At 46.2% G+C, this 22,186-nt stretch overlaps 1 protein-coding gene across 1 annotated transcript in view; it reads right to left on the minus strand.

Annotated features, from left to right (window-relative positions):
* LOC136626289 (centrosome-associated protein CEP250-like) overlaps positions 1–16,611 on the minus strand; it is a 31,653-nt gene extending 15,042 nt beyond the window's left edge. Inside the window, exons 1-9 of the mRNA XM_066601228.1 lie at positions 16,557–16,611; positions 13,188–13,269; positions 10,630–10,776; positions 6,852–6,908; positions 5,462–5,520; positions 5,212–5,377; positions 4,635–4,741; positions 687–2,162; positions 241–385 (exon numbers count right to left, since the gene is read on the minus strand). Coding sequence (XP_066457325.1) covers positions 241–385; positions 687–2,162; positions 4,635–4,741; positions 5,212–5,377; positions 5,462–5,520; positions 6,852–6,908; positions 10,630–10,743 — 2,124 coding nt within the window. The 5' untranslated portion in view covers positions 10,744–10,776; positions 13,188–13,269; positions 16,557–16,611. The remainder of the gene's footprint in view (positions 1–240; positions 386–686; positions 2,163–4,634; positions 4,742–5,211; positions 5,378–5,461; positions 5,521–6,851; positions 6,909–10,629; positions 10,777–13,187; positions 13,270–16,556) is intronic.
* Between the last annotated feature and the right edge of the window lie 5,575 nt (positions 16,612–22,186).

Raw genomic sequence — 22,186 nt, forward strand, 5'->3', positions numbered from 1 at the left:
TATTATATATAAAGATTCTGCTACTCCCAGGCCTTCTCTGATGTGATTGCCGCGCAATGATAAAAGTTGTTCTGGAGGCCTACCTTTACTGTAGCTTTAGTGTCTTCCTTTGTAAGTAAGCCGCTAAAAACCTATCTGCAGCCCCAAGAGGCTTGCTAATTTTAATTTTGGCCCCACACCTATTGCCAAGTTGAGCACGGCTGTTCTAATGCGTCTCTAGTAGATCCATGCAGAGGGTACCTTGTGTAGAGCATCCTGCAAGCCAGTCCTCTCGTCCCGTGACAAATCAGCCTCCAGTCGACAGCGCAGCAGCTCTTCTCGCAACAGGACAACATCGTGGAGCAGATCGGAGCGTTCGGACTCCACAGCTTCAAGAGATCTCTGACTAAAGGAGTCCAGGACAGACAAATGAGATGAGGGTGGCCTGGAGACCGGCACTATGTGATGACCTATGTAAGAAACTAAAGTAGCAGCACAAGGAACCAGAACCAATTTTATCTTCCCTTCACCCAACAGAAAACAAAAGGTTATATATATAGGATTTCATTCATTCACAGTCTTATGTAAAAGTTTAGGCACATGTGAAAACTAATAAACAAAGTCTGTGTAGGGAACCACTGGATAGCCTCAACTACTTGGATGCGGGGGTCATTGTTGTAAGTAATTTCCAACTAAGTTCTACTTACTGACTGTATCGCATCTCCCGCTCCATACTGAGAAGTCGCGACTCTTCCATTTCATTCGTCATCAGACTTGACCTCAGAGACTCCGCCTCTTGGGAGCGCTCTTGCAGCTCCGCCCTCAAAGAATGTACTTCCTGTTCCAACTTTCTGACCATTCCTTTGAACGATTCCATTTCCTGTTCAGAAAACTGTACTTTTAACTCCAGTGAACGCGCTTCCTGCCGCGATGCCTCCAGCTGCACCACTAATGAATGTATTTCCTGCTCGGATTCGTGAGCCTTTGAGGTCAGTGACTTTATCTTGGACTCCAGTTGGGACTCCATGAGGTCTTCTTTTGACTTTACAAACTGTGAATTTGACTGTATGTTGTGGCCTAGTATGTCAGCATGTGAAGTCTCCATTAAATCTACTTCCTGTCCTGACTTGATCACACTACCATCCTGTTGTAGTGACATCGTCTTGCTAGTTTCCAGAGGCATGGATCCTAGCAGTGATGTCATCAGCTGGGTTGATTCTAGCGATGGTGACAAAGTGCTTGGAGGACTTGTCTCTAGTAGTGATGTTATCATGCTCACCTTCTGGGAAGTTATCACTACAGGTGACCGTATAGCGTTAGCCTCCTGCTGTGACGTTTCCCATTGTAACCTTTTCCCACTTCCTTCTTGTTTATCTTTGTCAAGCTGTGAGCATAATATGCTTGTCTCCTGCTGAGTCAGGCCCAGTTCTGACAACCTCATTGTGTGCTCTTCCTGCTGCTCTCTTTGCAGTCGAGTCCTCATCCTGCTTCCTTCCTGCTCTACTGCCACCAGTTGTGCCCTTATCGCTCTTACTTCCTGCTCCACAGCTGCCAGTTGTGTCCTCATCATGCTTGACTCCTGCTCCGCTGCCACCAGTTGTGTCCTCATCATGCTTGACTCCTGCTCCGCTGCCACCAGTTGTGTCCTCATCATGCTTGACTCCTGCTCCGCTGCCACCAGTTGTGTCCTCATCATGCTTGACTCCTGCTCCGCTGCCACCAGTTGTGTCCTCATCATGCTTGACTCCTGCTCCGCTGCCACCAGTTGTGTCCTCATCATGCTTGCTTCTTCTTGTGCCGTCACCAGTTGTAACTTTAACAAGTTGGCTTTTTCCTCTTTTGCATCAAATTGAGACTGAAGTGATGTTAATTTCTCCTCTAGTGTCCGCGCATGTGAAGTTTTAGTTTCTACTTCCAGTTGAAGCATCTGAATTTGTGGTTTTAATGATCCCTCCTGATGTCCAGAAATATCCAGCACTGAACGCTCTTCCTTCATTGCTACTTGCTCCTCCTGTCCTGCTACCTCTATTGACTCTATCCCACGACCCCAGGTGACTAGAAGGTACTTTGGGGGTTCTGTGACTTTTTCTGGATCGCGAGGCCTCCATGAAATAAGGGAGGAGCATGAAGCGTAGATGAGGCGGGTGCATCTTGTCCATTCAGCAAGCAACGCTGATAAATCCCTGAAAATGGAAAATGACATTTATTCCAAGAAACCAAATCTGCAACTGGGACGATAACCTGCGGGAAGAAAGAAGAGCTGTCGGCTCTCCTGTGCGGTGTAGTGTATAGAGGAGCTGTCGGCTCTCCTGTGCGGTGTAGTGTATAGAGGAGCTGTCGGCTCTCCTGTGCGGTGTAGTGTATAGAGGAGCTGTCGGCTCTCCTGTGCGGTGTAGTATATAGGAGGAGCTGCCGGATCCCCTGTGCAGTGTGGTATATAGAGGAGCTGTCTGCACTCCTGTGTGGTGTAGTATATAGAGGAGCTGTCGGCTCTCCTGTGCGGTGTAGTATATAGAGGAGCTGTCGGCTCTCCTGTGCGGTGTAGTATATAGAGGAGCTGTCGGCTCTCCTGTGCGGTGTAGTATATAGAGGAGCTGTCGGCTCTCCTGTGCGGTGTAGTATATAGAGGAGCTGTCGGCTCTCCTGTGTGGTGTAGTGTATAGAGGAGCTGTCGGCTCTCCTGTGTGGTGTAGTATATAGAGGAGCTGTCGGCTCTCCTGTGTGGTGTAGTGTATAGAGGAGCTGTCGGCTCTCCTGTGTGGTGTAGTGTATAGAGGAGCTGTCTGCACTCCTGTGTGGTGTAGTATATAGAGGAGCTGTCGGCTCTCCTGTGCGGTGTAGTGTATAGAGGAGCTGTCGGCTCCCCTGGGAGGTGTAGTGTATATAGGAGCTGTCGGCTCCCCTGGGTGGTGTAGTGTATAGAGGAGCTGTCGGCTCTCCTGTGCGGTGTAGTGTATAGAGGAGCTGTCGGCTCTCCTGTGCGGTGTAGTGTATAGAGGAGCTGTCGGCTCTCCTGTGCGGTGTAGTATATAGGAGGAGCTGCCGGATCCCCTGTGCAGTGTGGTATATAGAGGAGCTGTCTGCACTCCTGTGTGGTGTAGTATATAGAGGAGCTGTCGGCTCTCCTGTGCGGTGTAGTATATAGAGGAGCTGTCGGCTCTCCTGTGCGGTGTAGTATATAGAGGAGCTGTCGGCTCTCCTGTGCGGTGTAGTATATAGAGGAGCTGTCGGCTCTCCTGTGTGGTGTAGTGTATAGAGGAGCTGTCGGCTCTCCTGTGTGGTGTAGTATATAGAGGAGCTGTCGGCTCTCCTGTGTGGTGTAGTGTATAGAGGAGCTGTCGGCTCTCCTGTGTGGTGTAGTGTATAGAGGAGCTGTCGGCTCTCCTGTGTGGTGTAGTATATAGAGGAGCTGTCGGCTCTCCTGTGTGGTGTAGTGTATAGAGGAGCTGTCGGCTCTCCTGTGTGGTGTAGTGTATAGAGGAGCTGTCAGCTCTCCTGTGTGGTGTAGTATATAGAGGAGCTATCGGCTCCCCTGTGTGGTGTAGTATACAGAGAAGCTGCCGACTCTCCTGTGCGGTGTAGTATATAGAGGAGCTATCGGCTCTCCTGTGCGGTGTAGTATATAGAGGAGCTGTCTGCACTCCTGTGTGGTGTAGTATATAGAGGAGCTGTCGGCTCTCCTGTGTGGTGTAGTATATAGAGGAGCTGTCGGCTCTCCTGTGTGGTGTAGTATATAGAGAAGCTGTCGGCTCTCCTGTATGGTGTAGTATATAGAGGAGCTGTCGGCTCTCCTGTGTGGTGTAGTATATAGAGGAGGTGTCGGCTCTCCTGTGTGGTGTAGTGTATAGAGGAGCTGTGGGCTCTCCTGTGTGGTGTAGTATAGATGTGATGTAGTATATAGAGGAGCTGTCGGCTGTCCTGTGTGGTGTAGTATGTATGTGATGTAGTATATAGAGGAGCTGTCGGCTGTCTTGTGTGGTGTAGTATATAGAGGAGCTGTCGGCTCTCCTGTGTGGTGTAGTGTATAGAGGAGCTGTCGGCTCCCCTGTGCGGTGTAGTGTATAGAGGAGCTGTCGGCTCCCCTGTGCGGTGTAGTGTATAGAGGAGCTGTCGGCTCTCCTGTGTGGTGTAGTATATAGAGGAGCTGTCAGCTCTCCTGTGTGGTGTAGTATATAGAGGAGCTGTCAGCTCTCCTGTGTGGTGTAGTATATAGAGGAGCTGTCAGCTCTCCTGTGTGGTGTAGTATATAGAGGAGCTGTCGGCTGTCCTGTGTGGTCTAGTGTATAGAGGAGCTGTTGGCTCTCCTGTTTGGTGTAGTATATAGAGGAGCTGTCGGCTCTCCTGTGTGGTGTAGTATATAGAGGATCTGTCGGCTCTCCTGTGTGGTGTAGTATATAGAGGAGCTGTCGGCTCTACTGTGTGGTGTAGTATATAGAGGATCTGTCGGCTCTCCTGTGTGGTGTAGTATATAGAGGAGCTGTCCTGCATGGTGTAGTATAGTAGAGCTTTAGTAACTGTCTTCATTCTGTGCACCCTGTACTGGTTGTAGTATCCCCTCTTTGGCCCCCTTTACGCCCCCAAATTGGGGTGTAGTATCCTCATTCTGACCCCCCTGTACCAGTGCAGTGTCTTCATTCTGACCCCTTCTCCTGTACCTTTCTGTTGCAGTCTTTAGCTCTTTAAAATGACGGTGAAATGTCACGACTTCCGTCCATAGCCGAAGAAGGCGGGAATGCTCGCCCTGTATTTGCCCTTTATAAACCTGAATGATAAGGAGAACAGGAGCCGGTGACTTGTTACCACAGAATTAACCAAACACTTTACACTGCGGTGCTCTACATATCTATTCTGACTGCACATCACAGACATGGAATTAAAAGGTGAAGATTCACTTTAGGGGTTAAAAGGTTTGTCTGAGACTTTTACTATTGAAGACCTATCCTCAGCTGATCAGTGGTGGTCCGCCACTTGGGATCTCTGACGATCAGCTGTTCACCAGGCCATTGCCGGTTTGGTACTACACGGACAGGCCAATGAGAGCTGTGCCTGCGGTACCAACCTGGGCTGCTGCAATACGGACAGCACTGTCTGCTTCCAACATAGTCCTCACTAACAGCAGCCCAACCAACAGCTGATCAGTAGAGATCTTAAGCAGCGGACCCCTACCAATGAAGCATAGCTCATCAATAGTAAAAGTCCTGGACAACCCCTTTAAATACCTTTATTACTCACCTCTCTCTCGGCTTTCCATTCTTTCTCTTTTCTCTCCAGTTCCTTGAAGGCGTTGGACCAGTCAGCAGTCAGTTTGTGTATGTCGTCCTCCAGCAGCTTATTAGCCCCCTGTGTCTGTAGCAGATCTCCCCTGAGAAGAGAGTTTACTGCAGCCAGACTCGTGCATCTACACCAAAGGAGCGTAAGCATTAGTTATAAGAGGATCAGCCCCATCGTCATCTTTAGGAGTCCGTCCTGCTCTTTTGCTCACCTTTGCTGTTCCTCTTCTAACTTCCGAAGCGCTTTATCCAACTCCAATTCTCCACGGCTCTGTGGCAGAAACACAATATAGCCATAAAGGCCCCTGCTATAACACAATCAACTTGTAGGTAACATTCTGATAATCCTATAAAATTATCAAATGACATCATCAGGGTCAGATTCATCAAGACTTTTCGCCCCATTATATTGTTGACATATCGCGCACCTGCACCTCTAAATGGGAACAGTACTGAAATGAAGACCAATATGCACTGAAAGACTCCATTATTAGAGCCCCGGCCCTCTCACAATTGGCGCTTAACTGTATGGAAATATGATCCGTGACCCCGGAGTGCAGCATAAAATCACGTGACAAGTTTTCCGTGTATCGGTTTCAGTGTGAATCCACATTAGATGGGAAAATCCAGCGACTTCCAACGAGGCCGGTCATCAGAGCTAGACCAGCCGGGGCCGGGATGTCACTGCCAAACGCGTGGTCTTTTTTCATGTAACAGTTTGGAAAGTGTATCGGGAATGAGAGGATTGAAGAAAATATTCAGTGACTGTGGATCCTGTGGGTGGAAACAACTCATCACTGATAGGGGTCAGAGGAGGGTGTCAGGAATCATTCTGATGAACAAGTGCTGCACAATCAAGCAAACTGCAGCTGACTGCAATTTTGGTGCTTTAAGCAACGTGTCAAAACACAAGATTCGTTCCTTAGCACATATGAGCTATACCAGCAGACGACCAGTTTCAGCGCCATTATGTCTATGAGAAACAAAAATACGAGACTTCAGCGGACAAAACAGCACAAAAACTGTATCACTGAGCAGCGGAAATACATCTCCTGGTCAGATGGATCCAGATTCCTGTTGCATCGTGCCAATGGGAGGTCTGGATTTGGCAAAAGCGGCACGAATCGAAGAGATCTTCCGGTCAGAACATGTCAACACCAGAAGCTTCCTGTCCGCAGGGGCCGATATTCCTGCAGAACTATTTGATCACCTAGTGGGATCTACGCCACGACCAACTGCTGCAGTTCTGAATGTCCAAGGAGCTACTAGATGGGGGTCTCAGTGTGTATCACTATGTGCCATAACTTTATCTTTTACTGCTAGCATTGTGGCATGCGCCATCCCCTCAGGCTTTGTATCCCTTTTGCATGGAGTGTTGCCTTCATTTAAAGGGTTTTTATGGGAATAAAAAAACATGCTTGCTTTTTTCCCATATAATCGGTGCCACAATTGCGTGAAGTATTGCAGTTCAGTCCCACTCACTTCCGTACGAAGCAGAGCTACAATCCCACACGCAACATATGGACAAGTACGGAGCCAATTCAGAAAGAAAGCAGCCATGTTTTTCTAATCTAAGTACTTCTCTATGCATTGATCCCGTACCAGACTGAACTCCTGGCTCTGCTGCAGCTCCTGGTAGCGACTTCTGTACTGTACAACCTGAGAATGGGGAAATAAAAGTACAAACAATTCGGATAAATGTTATATAAAGTATTCGTTAACATGCTGTGGATCTGATGTATAGTACAATGGATATGGGTGGGGCTTTGAAAAACTTATCAACATACAGCAGAAAAAAAAACGTGAAAAATGAGCATGCTTGCAAACCCACTAGAATAACCAAACTAAAAAAGCACTTCATAGCGCCGGGAGGACAACGCACACTGAATGAGAAAGGTTAAGAAGACACTCACCTTTGTATGCTGCGCTGTCGGCACAAAACGTAAAATAAGTCAGGAACGCAGCTGTAGTAGGTGAAGAATTCTTTATTCAGGGTAACATGTTTCAGCACCAGAACAGCCCTTCGTCAGACCACACAGAACACAATCACCCAAGACTTAGCGATTAACCTCTTCCCGCCCCAGGACGTACCGGTACGTCCTGGGGATAGCGCGAGATCACATATAATCCCGCGCGATCCCGCAGCGGGAGCCAGCTGTCAGTCACAGCCGGCGTCCCGCTGCAACTGCGGGGGGGCATCGGAGATGCGCCCCCCGCTGCTAACCCCTTCCCTGCCGCGATCTAAGTAGATCGCGGCAGGGAAAGAGTTCACAGAGGGACCGCACTCCCTCTGTGTCTCCGGCCGGCACTCGCGATGTCATCGCGGGAGCCCGGCCTGTCACCATGGCAACAGGACGCCAGGCACTGGCGTCCTGTATTGCCTATGCCTATGATCACTGTATAAGCGATAAGGAATGGCAGAGCAGTAGCTCTGCCATGCCTTATGACAGCGATCATAGGCACAGTGTTGTAAGTCCCTCAGAGGGACTCAAATAGTGTAAAAAAAAGAAAAGAAAAATGTAAAAAAAAGAAAAATGTAAAAAAAATTGAAAAAAAACCCCTTTTTTAATGCTTTTTCTAATATTAGCATAAAAAAAGGTAAAAAGAAATTAAAACCCCACATATTGGGTATTGACGCGTCCGTAACGACGTGTACAAAAAGTTGAACATGCTTTTTATTTTGTACGGCAAAAAGCGTAACAAAAAACGCTAAAAAACAGAGGCAAAATGCTAATGTTTAGCATTTTGCCTCCCAAAAAATGCAATAAAAGTGATCAAAAAAGCCATACATTCCCCAAAATGGAACCAACAAAAACTACAGCTCGTCTCGCAAAAAATAAGCCCTTATAAACTCCGTACATAGAAAAATAAAAAAGTTACAGGACTTTGAATGCAGCTATAGAGAAAAAAAAAAGATTTCCAAAAAAAAGGGTTTTTATTGCAAAAAAAGTGTAAAAACCTAAAAAAAATATAAGAATTTTGGTATCGTTGTTACCGTACCGACCCGCAGAAAAAATTTTGTGTGTCATTTATGCTGCATGATTAACCCTGTAAAAAAAAATTTAAAAAATCTATGGCAGAATTGATGCGTTTTCTCTCCCTGCTATCATAAAAAAAATAATAAAAGTCTTACGATATAGTCAATGTACCCAAAAGTGGCACCGATAAAAACTACAGTTCGCCACGCAAAAAACAAGCCCTTATACGGCCGCGTTGACGGAAAAATAAAAAAGTTATGACTTTTGAAAAATGGAGATGGAAAAATACCAAAAATCGCTTGGTCCTCAACACCAAAATAGGCCGTGTCATTAAGGGCTTAAATAGTGCCAGAGGCCACACTTTATTGACTGCATATCATTTTTAAGGGTCTCGTAATTTCGTTATTATTTGTGTGGTCTGACGATGGTGCCGTTCTGGTGCTGAAACATCTTAGGCTGCCTGCACAGGGGCATATTTGCATTGCGGAATCCGGAGCGGATTCCGCGTCATCGCCTAGCGATGGCATGGGAAAATCTGTGCTGCGCATGTCCTACCGCGAGCCATCTGGACCAAAGGCAGCATAGATAAGAAGAAAAGAAGACAGGTAAGCGGGGTCACCGGCCGGGCACAGGGTCGGATTCCAGTGTGGGATCTCACATACAAAACCTGACCGGGCATGTGCAGCCGGCCTTACTCCGAATGAAGAATTCTTCACTATGTTCCTTGCACTTGGCAGCGGCGCCCCACGAGCTCCTATTTCCTGTTGGCTTGTATTATACTCATCATCTTGCAAAAAAATTGTGGACTTTCAATGCAGATATCACCCACTCAATGTATAGGGTGGAATCACGGTGACTCTGTGGCACAATATGTGGTATATTCTGCATTTAGCACATACAGCATTTTGCTGCAGTCATTGTGCATGATAGGCAGATATACCCGACTGTTACAAAATGACAACTCCCAGCATGCCACGCCAGCCCAGGTTGCAGACCGTTATTCTAGGTCAGTCTTTGCATATAATAACTATCGTAACAGCTTATCTGAGCTCCTTTTACACGGAACGAGAACTGCACGACTCTCGTTTGCACAAGTGACCGAGCGATTGACCTCATTACCGGCTCATCCGCACTCATGTAACCTGTTTAGACAGGGAGATTCATCGTTGCGAATCTATTACTTCTCATTGGGTGTTCCGCATTCCTATGTGAAAGAACGAGTGCTGTTTAAACGGAACGACAAGTGAACGAGCCAACGATGATTTTTAGTCCCGCTGAAACTGAATGATCGACAAGAAGCGCGCCATTCTTGTTCAGTTGTTGGCTTGCGTTTAAACTGAACGATCACTTTTGTGATTTTTTGAGCGATATCGTTCCGCCTTAAACCACCCTAAGGTTGGGAGCAGTTAAGGTCCTCACACACCTACAACAAGGATCAGATAAACAATCAGTTGTCTCATAGCGGTTCCCACCAGCATCCACACAAGCGTTTGGCTTAGCCCGGGCTCACACGACTATATGGGAATTGCGTATTACGCGGGCTCTGTACACCCGTGTGATACACTGTATCTTGCAGACAATCAATTACTTTACCTTGCACAATTCCGCTCACATTAGCATGTCGGAATTGTGCGAGCATAAAATAGAACGCAAGACAGAGCCCATTGTTCTCTATTGTCGAGTATGTACCCGCAGCCCATATGCAATTACAATGCGGTATATGCATCATCGCTAAGCATCAGTGCGGGAAATATAAGCAAAAAGATGACAGGTGTGCTGCACACGACCACCTGCGTGAGTATGCAGCCATGCGCAGTACAATTTCGCCACCATACGCAGCCGTATGCAGAGTCACAGGTAGGTTCACAGCTGCACAGCGCTGCGGGAGCCCCGCAGCGTTTTACGCTCACGGCCGTGTCAGCCCGGCCTTAGCTGAACATTCGTTTGTTTAGGCAGTTAAGCCCCAGCCAGACAGCTCAGGTGCCGGCTTACCTCCTGGGGAAAGGATCGGGTATTGAAATTCACATCTCCGATCCTTCTTTCCCCCAACATCGTCCATCATGGGGATAGGTGAGCACCCCTTACACATTAGAGAGTTGTCCAACTCCGCCATTATCGGCAGGTTTGGAAAACTGAACTGTAATGTGTATGGGGGCCATTAGTATGTCTGTCTGACACAGCAAGCTCTGTGCAGACACTGAACAAGCAGGGAGATTCCAGATCTGAAGCCCATGATGAATGTCACAGCGCCGATTTTAAACACACCATTTTCGATTCCTCTTTGCGATTAGTGTTGGCGGTGGCTGAACATCAGATGACTTTCTAGCACCGTTCTCAGCATTTCATATTATCACCTTGGACCTTCCTGCGGAAGTCCGGACAGAACAAATTACGGACTTCACCTTTGCCTGTAATTTCTCCACCAGAACCGCCTGCCTCTTCTGAGCTTCTAGGGAGTTCTGCAGCTCCTTCTGCAGTGCCAGCCAGTCTCGGCCAAGCTCCGCCCCCTGCGTCATTGCTGTGAGGGCATCGTACGCCTCCTTCTAAACCTGGGCAAAGACACAAGAATATAACGTCATCTCCAAGGAATATATCCCTGCATACAACACACACGGGCAGTATACACAGGATCGGCCAGTATCACACCACCCGTAATAAAGAAATCCTTTGATCGCTGCGATTAGTCACGTGACACAATCATTTTTACGTGGCTGAGCTAAAGGAGAGCAGCCCTGTCCCTGTAATATGCTGCTATGGCAGATCCACCTTAAATTCACAATGTGTGCGACCTGTCACTTCATTTATTAAAAGTGGTTGTCTCATCCGCTGATCGTCCCGGTTAGATGAATGGCTGTCCATGTAATACAAGGGCGGCTCATTGAAGGGGGATCCTGAGCTGAGACACCCTCCTCCCTGAAGACATTCATGTGCACTAATACCCTGTTTCCCTGAAAATAAGACATACCCTGAAAATAAGACATAGCATGATTTTCCAGATTTTTTGAGGATGCAAAATGATTTTTCAGGCTTTTTGAGGATGCTTGAAATATAAGCCCTACTCCAAAATTAAGCCCTGCTAACAAGTTAATTAAAAAAGTCAATTTAAATAGTGTCCAGGCAGCTGTACATGTAAAAAAGTTAAACCTTTTTGAACAAAAATTAATATAAGACACTGCCTTATTTTCAGGGAAACGCGGTAGGTCATCATTCTTCATAAGTCAACCTTGATAGCATTTATTTAGACTATGGAGTCATACAGCATCTTTAGGCTACGGTTACATGACAATTACGGCCACAACAGGGGTCGCGCATCCAAAGATGGTAGTGCAGCCCTGCGATCTGCTAGTCTGACTGAAGTCAAGATGCAACCAAAGATGTCAGAAAATCCAACTTGGCTGGACTTCTTGCAATCTGAAGGTCGCGGCTCCTTGCGAGTGACTAAGTGACATATATTGACTTCAATGAGACTAGGAGATCAAAGGGATACACTGTGATCTTTGGTTGTGTGGCCAAAGTCGCTACGTAACCCTAGCCTTAGGGCTCGCTCACACAGACGTATGTGTCCCATGTAATAGGCAGTGCTAAAAGCCCATTGATTTCTGTTGGGCTGCTCACACATGAACGTATTACACGAGTGAAAACAAACGCAGCATGTCCTATTTTGGAACATAATTTGCACCTATATAGGCTATGTAGCCGTGGGTTTTGGAGCGGCTTGGCCGCATGCTTTTCTATTGCAGCCAGCGCTCCCATAGAGAGGAGCGCAGCCGCAACAGAAAAAAAATAGACATGCTGCAGCCAGGGAATCTGCGCCGCAGTGCCTGCTTTGCCGCAACGGATTGGCCGTCCCGTGTGGATGAGATTTTTGACAAATCTCGTCCACATGGCTGGCTAAATCCAGGATTAGCTGCCGCAGGCAGACTTCCCGCAGCGAAATTCCATTGAAGGAAAACTCACCACCTTCTGTGGCAACCTGTTCCACTCATTGATCACCCTCACTAATATCTAATCTGTGTCTCCTCCCTTTCAGTTACATTGAGTGTGTTGGCCTCTGTTCCGGCAGGATTTACACCACGACTGGAATTTCTTCAACAATCGCAGTATATTTAGCAATTATTGCTCCATAGAGATTAATGTCGCGCCACAACTGTGAATGTATCATGATCTCCGTGCCACATAACCTAAACATTCAGAGGGGTGCTCCTACCTTAGACATAAATGTCTGCTAGATGCGGATCTCACCTCTGGGACCTGCATGTATATAGAGAACAGGAGTCCCCCAAAGTGCTGGGTGAGGGGCCACAGGCCTTCACATCCAGGAGAATGAATGAAAAGTTTCCAACATATTTATGTAGGTCTCTCTATTCATGTCTACAGAGATTAAAGAAATGGCCGAACAGATGAAACGGGTTGTGGACCACCATTCTTCACATGGGTGCAGGTCTCAGAGGCGATTTCTGCATCCATCAGACACTCATGGCATTGCCAGTGAATATGAGGTCCGAGGTGGGAAAGGCCTTCGAAGGAGTTGTCTCACCAGAATACATTACCTCCTTTCCACAGAATAAATGCTAACTAGCTGATTGGTGGTGGTGGGGGGCAGCCCTTGGGGCTCCCACCGATCCCAACAATGGCCGCACAGAGTGTCCCTGAAAGAACGGAGCAACGGTCGCACGAGAACTCGGCACTCCGTTCATTTCATGGGACCGCCAGTGTCAGCTGAGTTAATGAGTCAGATTGAAATGAATGAAGCAACTGCTGCTCTGTTCATTCATGGACCCTCCAGACCCCACTTCTCAGGAACGTGGGGGTCTCCTGCGGAGAGAGGATAGCTTATTCTGCCAGGATAACCGCTTTAGGCCCCCTGCACACGAGAGGAAATTCCGCGGCGGGATTTCCCGTGGAATTTCCGCTGCTGGAAGCCTGCATAGAATTGCGTTAACAAACCGCTGAAACCCACCGCCTACTGAAGCCCCGCTCACACGTCATCGTGGCGTCCGCTCATAGCGCTGTCATAAATACTGGGAAACGTCCTAGGAGACCTAAGGGAAATGATGAGAGAGTTCTGTTAGTTTTCTTGAAGTTTAACCCCTTAGTGACCAGCCTATGTTTTGCCTTACAGACCGCACAATTTTCATTGTTGCATTGGAAGAGCCAGAATTCATTGATGTAGCCATATCGGGGCTTGGTTTTTTGTTGTTTTTTTTTTGGGGGGGGGGGGGGGCAGGCCAGTTGCATTTTTTAAAGGCACCCCTCCAGGGTACATATAATGTGTTGTATCACTTTTATTAAATTTTTTTGCGGAAAGATGGAATAAACACCCAGAAATTCCGCCACTGGTTTTGTTTTTAGAGTTCACTATTTGGTAAATAGAACACGATAACTTTCTTATCTGATCGGCCCGATGGCTGCGATGCCAAGTTTATAGGCTTTTTTTTACTTTTTACTACTTTTGCAATTTAAAAAAAGGCACTTAAATCTACTTCTCCGCGTTCTACAATCAATAGCTTTTTTTTTTTAATTCCGGCAGAGGAGCCGTGTGATGTGTTTTTCTCTTTTGCAGGAGTTGTAGTTTTTATTGGTTCCATCTCGGGGTTCACGTTCCTTCTGGATTGCTTTTGTGATGCGAACAAAAGAAAAATAGCAATTCTAGCATTCATTTTTATCCCGTTAATGACCAAGCTTCTTTGTTTTTTTTTCTATTTTCCTTTTTTTCCTCCCCCCTTTTAAAAAATCGTAACTCCTTTATTTACCCATCGACGTCGCTGTCTGAGGGCTTGTTTTTGCAGGTCGAGTTGTGTTTTCCAATAGTACCATATAATGTACTGAAAAACTTTTTAAAAAGTGTCGAAAAATGGAAAAAAAAATGACATTCCACCATCTTTCAGTGCGTCTTGTTTGTACGGCGCACAAACTGCAACAAAAATGACCGGATAAGTTTATTCTATGGGTCGGTACTAGAGATGAGCGAGTAGTGCCTTAGCCGAGTATCTCCCTGCTCGTCTCTAAAGATTCGGGGACCGGCGTGGGTGACAGGTGAGTTACGGCGGGGAAGAGCGGGGGAAGAGGAGGAGAGAGAGATCTCCCCTCCGTTCCTCCCCGCCAGCCCCCGAATCTTTAGAGATGAGCGGGAAAATACTCAGCTAAGGCACTACTCGCTCATCTCTAGGCAGTACGATTACTACGATACCAAACTTATAGTTTTTTTTGCTGTAGTACTTGTATTTTTTTTCAGGTAGTTAAATTTTTTCCAATTATTTTCTGCCGCCATCTTCTGAGCACAATAATAGAGATGAGCGAGCCTACTCGGCCACGCCCATTTTTCGCCCGAGCGACGCGATTTTCGAGTACTTCCGTACTCGGGCGAAAAGATTCGGGGGGCGCCGTGGGTGAGTGGGGGGTTGCAGCGGGGAGTGGGGGGGGAGAGGGAGAGAGAGATGGCTCCCCCCTGTTCCCCGCTGCTACCCCCCGCTCCGCCACCCGAATCTTTTCACCCGAGTACGGAAGTACTCGAAAATCGCGGTGCTTGATCGAGTAATTACTCGAAACGAGTAGGTTCGCTCATCTCTACACAATAACTTTTTTATTTTTCCGTCATCTTAGTTGTGCGAGGGCTCATTTTTTGCAGGACATCCTGCAGTTTGCTTCGGTGCCATTTTGGAATACATACAACTTTTTGATCGCTTTTTATCGCATTCTTTCTTGGAGAAAGAGTAACCAAAAAAAAGCGCATTTCTGGCGGGGTTTTTTTCCGAACGTCATTCACCGTGCGTGGTAAATAATGCGCTACTTTGATAGATCGGACTTTTACGGACTCAGCGATACCAAATATGTGTTTTTGTTTTATTATTTAGTTATTTTATTATAAATATGGCAAAAGGGGTCTTTTTGCCTTTTTTTTTCACTTTTTATAATAATGAATACGACTTTTTAAAACTTTTTTACTTTTTAAAAATTTTTACTTTGTTTTTCAGTCCCCAACAGAAACCAGAACATGTGATGCTTTGATCGCTCCTACAACATGATGTAATTAGCATTACATTATACTGCGATCTGACAGGCATTCTATCAAGCCATGCTATAGGCTGACACCCGCACGGCAACCTGCGAACCGATCGTGGGGGGGGCCGTACAGGACTCTCGAACATCAGTCAGAGGGATTTAAATGCCGTTGTCAGAATTGACAGCGACATTTAAAGGGTTAACAGCTCCAATGAGCCGCGCGGCTTATTGGAGCTGTTGCTGGCTGTAAGAAACAGCCGGCAGCCACAATGTATGGAGCGAGATCACCCCGTGATTTCCCTCCATACATACCCTGAATGTGCAGGACGTAACTGTACATCCTGCAGCGTTAAGGAGTTATCCGATACTTTACTACCGATCTTCAGGATAGGCCATCAATACTTGATCGGCGCAGGTCCGCTGCTCCGGATCCCCACTGATGAGTGCAGAGAGAGCCAGAAGCAGATGGTGATAGCGCTGTCCATAGTGCAGCAGCCCAGGTTGGTATTGCAGGCTCAGCTCCCATTAATGCAATACCAACCCAGGCCACTGCACTACGGACAGCGCTATCCGCTTTCGACTCTGTCTGCACTTACAGCAGGGACAATATCAGCTATGACCCTCCAGTCGCTGGAAAAGCGGGAGAAGTAATATTATTCGGTGTTCCCCTTTCTCGGATTTTTGGTTCCTAGGACCCTAGGAATGGTGGGGGGCAGGAAGGATCTCCGGTCACTAGCGAGGACCGGTCCGATGTAAAAGCACAGGAGCGATCATCACTGGGACCTCTTGGTGGGTCCTAAGAGGTTTCATGCTGCTGCTTTTGTATTGGCCGACACTGATCACGTGAACAGCGCTGGCCAATCAGAGAGCAGATGTAGTGTCTCAGACTACCGATGTGCCAGCAACGCACAATGGTAGTCAGATAGGTGCTGTGGCCATCTTGGAAAACTGAGGAAAGGCCGTATACCCAGTAAATCGGCGCCAGAAAGGCGAAAGCGGAGAACGCCAGGTAATATAACTCCTAAACATTTCCCCAGGACCCGAGGGTCACTTTAAGGAATAGACAATCCCCGTCAAATTTGGGCGCAGCCATCACTTCCTCCAGGGCGACAACCAACATCACCGCGGCGCACTGGAGCGCTGTACACCTATACTGCTGCTCAAACTGCTGCAGAACTACTCAGCTGTGCTGTCAGAACCCTAGAAAAGCTGGGTAGCAGGACACAGCCCCCCTCATAGAGTTACACTGCAGCGCCGCATACGTCTGCCCAGGCCGCTTCCATGTTCACCCCTCCATCCTCCCATAGCCCCCCGTCGCTTCTCTCACCCCTATTTTGAATCTCCCTCCAGTTTCTCCCGTTTTGGAGCAGTCCTGAACCCTGACCTCTGACACGCGCAGCCACTGACCAATCACTTCCTGCGCTAAGGCCACGTGACCAAGTTCATCCTTCTCCTTGAACCGTCAATCAGCGAACCACTCACGCATGTTGGTGGTAGACTCCGCCCCCTCTTTCGCACTGCATTTCGGGAACTGTAGTTTATGTTACTGTACGTGATCTTGCAATGAATTCGGGGATTTTTTTTTTCGTATTGCTGTACATAGCGGGCCGTGCCGTGCTGCTACGTGTTGGTTTTTGGATAGTTGTTCTTATTTTCCTGCAGTCTGAAAGAAAACCTCGGTCTCTGTTGCCATAGCAACGGAGCACAGCGCAGCTTTAATTTTTCAAGAGCAGAAAGTGAACTGCGCTGCGACTGGTTGCTATGGGCAACACATTTTTTATCTGGGAGCACCGTTGCTCATTTTTTTTGCACGCATAATTGCGCATGACTTGCAAAAATGACGCTAAAATACGTGTAGGCGCACACAAAAATGCAACATTTGTTCCGTGAAAGCGCTGTACTCATGCGCGCGCAAACGTGTGAATCCGGCTTAAGGGTGCTACAACGCGAGCGCCATGAACGCTTGTGTAATAGCGCTATTTGCCAGGTTGCAGTTCCACTTACAAGCGCCCCCTTACAATCATCAGGAAACCATATGCAGTGGTGGCCGCCGCCAGCGTGCGAGTAAGGGGCTGTCCATACTGTCAAATGTCCATCCGTAAAACGCACACTTTTTTTGTCCAAAACACGGAGGGAAATGTTGACTTTCACGGATCCATAGGCTATAATAGTTGAAATGTAGTCAGATTGCGCATACGATTCGCTATGTTTAGCCTGCAATGCGCTTCTGTGCGTTTTTTTTCAGGGGATTCAAAAACGTTGCTTAATACTCCTGGAAACGCGTCCATGTAAAACGTACGGCTGTAGGTCACCACACGCTTAATGTACGGCTGTAGGTCACCACACGCTTAACGTACGGCTGTAGGTTACCACACGCTTAATGTACGGCTGTAGGTTACCACACGCTAAACGTACGGCTATAGGTTACCACAGGCTAAACGTACGGCTGTAGGTTACCACACGCTAAACGTACGGCTATAGGTTACTACACGCTTAACATACGTGTTGTTGGTGATCAGGGAGGAAAAAGGGCTGATTTACAAAATTATTCGAAAAAACACAGTTTATAAAAACGGATCAACACGTGTACCACGCATACGATATTAAAAACATAAACGTATGCTTAACCCCTTGGGGCTAACGCCCACGGACCAGTCGATGCCGCATAAATCCCCGGAGGAATAATGCAGCTATTAGCTTCTACTGAACCCCAGAGCTCAGTCCTCACATGCCGGGTTCTGCCACGGATTTACGCCGTGGTAAACAAAAACGTGGCATGTTCTAATTTACCGCGCTTTTCCGCGGCAGGAGGTCTCCATTAATATAGTATTAAGACTGCGAAAGAAACGTGTTAAAAAGCGTGTTTTTTGGCAATCGCATGGGGAGACTTTTTTGTTTATTCCCGCTGGATTCCCGTAGCGTAAAACTACAGGCGTATCCCGCTCCGCCTGTGGGCATGAGCTCTTTTGCCATTTTCGTTTTTTCCTCCCCCATTTTAAAAAAATCGTAATTCCGCTGTATAAGGGCTTGTTTTTTGTGGGACTAGTTGTTTTTTCTTTTAATGGTGCTATTTAACCCCTTAATGACACGGCCTATTTTGGCGTTGAGGACCAAGCGATTTTTGGTATTTTTCCATCTCCATTTTTCAAAAGCCATAACTTTTTTATTTTTCCGTCGACGCGGCCGTATAAGGGCTTGTTTTTTGCGTGGTGAGCTGTAGTTTTTATTGGTACCATTTTTCGTTACATAGACTACATTGTAAAACTTTTATTATTTTTTTTTATGATCGTAGGGAGAGAAAACGCATCAATTCTGCCATAGATTTTTTGGTTTTTTTTTAAAGCGTTAATTATGCAGCATAAATGATACAACACATTTTTACGGTTACAACGATACCAAAATTCTTATATATTTTTTAGGTTTTTCCACTTTTCCAAAACTCAGTTTTTTAGCATTTTTTTTACACTTTTTGCCGTGCAGGATAAAAAGCGTATTCAATGTAATATGTAATGTACGCGTCGTTACGGACGCGTCGATACCAAATATGTGGGATTTTTAATTTTTTTATGCTAATATGAGAAAAAGCTTTAAAAAAGGGTTTTTTAACATTTTTAGTTTTTGTACTTAACTTTTTTTTTTTTTTACACCACTTGTGTCCCTCTGAGGGAATTTTACTGCAGGACTTCAGATCGCTGCGATAATGCATGGCAGGACTTCTCTCCTGCCATGTTTTATCGCTTACTATAGCAATCTAAGCTATGGCAATACAGGACGCCGGTATCTGGCGTCCTGTTGCCATAGCAACCAGCCGGGTTTTCGCGATGTTATTGCGAGAGCCCGGCTGGAGTCACAGAGGGAGCGCGGGAGGGAGCGCGGGGGGGGGGGGCATCTCCGATGCCCCCCACTGTTGCAGCGGGACGCCGGCTACTAGTGACAGTCGGCTCCCGCTGCGGGATAGCGCGAGATCTGCTATGATCTCGCGCTATCCCCATGACGTAAGGGTACGTCGTTTTGTGGGAAGTACCCGCCTCCCATGACGTACCCTTACGTCATGGGGCGGGCAGGGGTTACTATACCATATAATGTACTGAAAAAGTTAAAGAAAAATTCTAAGTGGAGTAAAATGACAAAAAAAACAACAAAATTCCGCCATCTTTCAGTGCGTCTTGTTTCTGCGGCGCACAAACTGCAACAAAAATGACATGATAACTTTATTACTCTTTATAACTCTATGGGTCAGTGCGATTACCACGATACCAAACGTATCGAGTTTTTTTTCAAAGATCTTACATTTTTTTAAATAATTTTCTGCCGCCGTCTTCTGAGCGCAATAACCTTTTTATTTTTACGTCGACCTAGTTGTGCGTAGTTGTTCCGATTGGTTGGTACCAATTTGGAATACAAACAAGTTTTTGATCGCTTTTTTTATCTTTTTTTTTATCTTGGAGACAGGGTGACCAAAAAAGTGCATTTCTCGCGTTCTTTCTTTTTTTTTCTAAGGACGTTCACCGTGCGGGGTAAATAATGCATTACCTTGATAGATCAGACCTTTACGCACGCAGCGATACCAAATATATGTTTTTGTTTCATTGTTTAGATTCTTTTATGAAAATATGTCAAAAGTGGAGTTTTTTGAACTTTTATTTTTTTTAATAATTAGTAAATGTTCTTCATAGTTCTTATTTCTACTCTTTGTTTAGTCAACCTGCGATGCTTTGATCGCTCCTGCAATATGAGATAATGCAACAGCATTACATCATACTGCGATTGGGCAGGCGGTCTATTAAGCCACCCCACGGGCATTCTGCCAAGACAGCCCTGGAGTCTTTCAGAAGGAACCTGTCTGCCCTGACATCTGCATGGCTCCCTGCGATCTCTTTGGAATGGGGGGGGGGGGGGGGGGGGGGGGGGGGGAGAGAGTGCGTACAGGACCTCCGAACATTATTCATGGTTTTTAAATGCCGCTGTCAGAATTGGCAGCAGCATTTAAAGGGTTAACAGCTCTGATGAGCTGCTCGGCTTATTGGAGCTGTTGCCGCCGGGTGTTGGTAAGAAAGAGTCGGCAGCTGCACTGTATAAAGAGAGATCACCGCACGATCTCTCTTCATACATACGCCGACGCCCTGCAGCTTTAAGGGGTTAAAATGCATGTTTTTGCACATTTTTTTCATGCATGCATCCCGCATACGTGAAAGTGGTGGTGTGATCAACCTGTAAGGCAACGTTCATACGTGACAGGGGTTGTTTTTTTTGTAGTTTTCAACCACAGTTAATAAATGCATGCAGCTTTTAATAATATGTGAAGTTTTTTTTTCACTTAATGGCATCCTCAGAGCCCTTTCAGACTGGCATATTTTTGGTCGGTGGGTTGCCTGTGCATTTCACGGACAACAGACAGCCCCATAATCGCATGTTATGCTGTCCAGTTAGCTGGGGCTTTTTGCACAGACTGATGGTTTAAGTAAAAAAAAAAAAATTGTTACGTGTATATTGTCATCCGTTTTTATGTCCACGGCTGAAATTTGAAACTGGCGCAAAAAATCTTGCACGAATATGAACCGCATTCTTTTTAATAGAGTCCTATACATGGCGGCATGCTCTGTCCTTGCGTGTTTCTCGGAACGCATGGCCCATTGTTTTCAATGGAACAGGAAAACACATCGCACAGCTCGGTTGATCGCAACCTCACCTCACCATCCACGGGCACATCGCACGTTCACAAGCGTGAGGTCTGATATCGCGCTCGCCCGTGTTTAGATAACCTGAGTCTTAGGGTGGATTCAGACGACCGTATATCAGCTTGGTTTTCACGCTGAGCCAATATACGGTGTCCTCATCTGCAGTGGGAGGAGGCTGGAAGAGCCGGGAGCAGGAACTGAGCTCCCACCCCCTCTCTGCCTCCTCTCCGCCCCTCTGCACTATTTGCAATGAAAGGAGGCGGGACGGGGCTAAGTTTCGAGATTTAGCCCCGCCCCGTCCCGCCTCTCCTCATTGCAAATAGTGCAGAGGGGCAGAGAGGAGGCAGAGAGGGGGTGGGAGCTCAGAGCACTGCTCCCAGCTCTTCCAGCCTCCCCCCTGCAGAGAGAGATGCCGTATATCGGCTGGGCGTGAAAACAAAACCGATATACGGTCGTCTGAATCCAGCCTTAGATTTCTGCTGCAGATCTGCAGTTTGCACTGTCCACATCAGCTGATTAAAGGGGATCCCGATTAGCGGACCCCCGTCGATCAACTACTGATGACTTATCCTGAGTATAGTTCATTAGTGAAGTCCCGGAATGCACCTTGTGATGTACCATAAAATGTACTGAAAAGCTTTACATTTAAATTTCATTTCATGTAAAATTTCTAAATGACTTGAAATGGAAAAAAAAACATTTTAACATGACAAACTTTATTGCTGTGGGTCCGTACGATTACAGCAATACCAAATGTATAGGTTTTTTTTGTTGCTGTACTATTTTTAAAGAATAAAAAAATCCTTTAAAAAGTGTATCTTCTGTCATCTTCTAATGTCGGCCATAACATTTTTACTTTTCTGTTGATGCAGCTGTTTGAAGGCTTCCCATTTTGGGGTGCACACAACTTTTTCATAGTTTTTTTTAATAAGAAAAACTCTTGGAGACGGATTGACCAAAAAAACCTACAATTCTGTCATTGTTTTTTTTTTTTACAACACTTCCTGTGCAGAATAAATAATGTGTTATTTTAATAGATCAGATTTTTACAGACTCGGCGATGCCAAATATGTTTTCTTTTTTTATTTTTATTTTTTAAAATTATAATTATAGGAAAAGGGTTTTCTAAAGTTTCTAATATTCTTTATTTTTTAGAATAATACATTTTTTCCACTTTTTTTGACTTGAACTTGCAATTGTTTGATCGCTTATACAATATAGTATATGGTGTTCCTGCAGTATATAGTATAGAAGTTATAGTATATAGTATATGGTGTTC

Source organism: Eleutherodactylus coqui, chromosome 4 (assembly GCF_035609145.1).
Source record: "Eleutherodactylus coqui strain aEleCoq1 chromosome 4, aEleCoq1.hap1, whole genome shotgun sequence".
Taxonomy (NCBI): domain Eukaryota; kingdom Metazoa; phylum Chordata; class Amphibia; order Anura; family Eleutherodactylidae; genus Eleutherodactylus; species Eleutherodactylus coqui.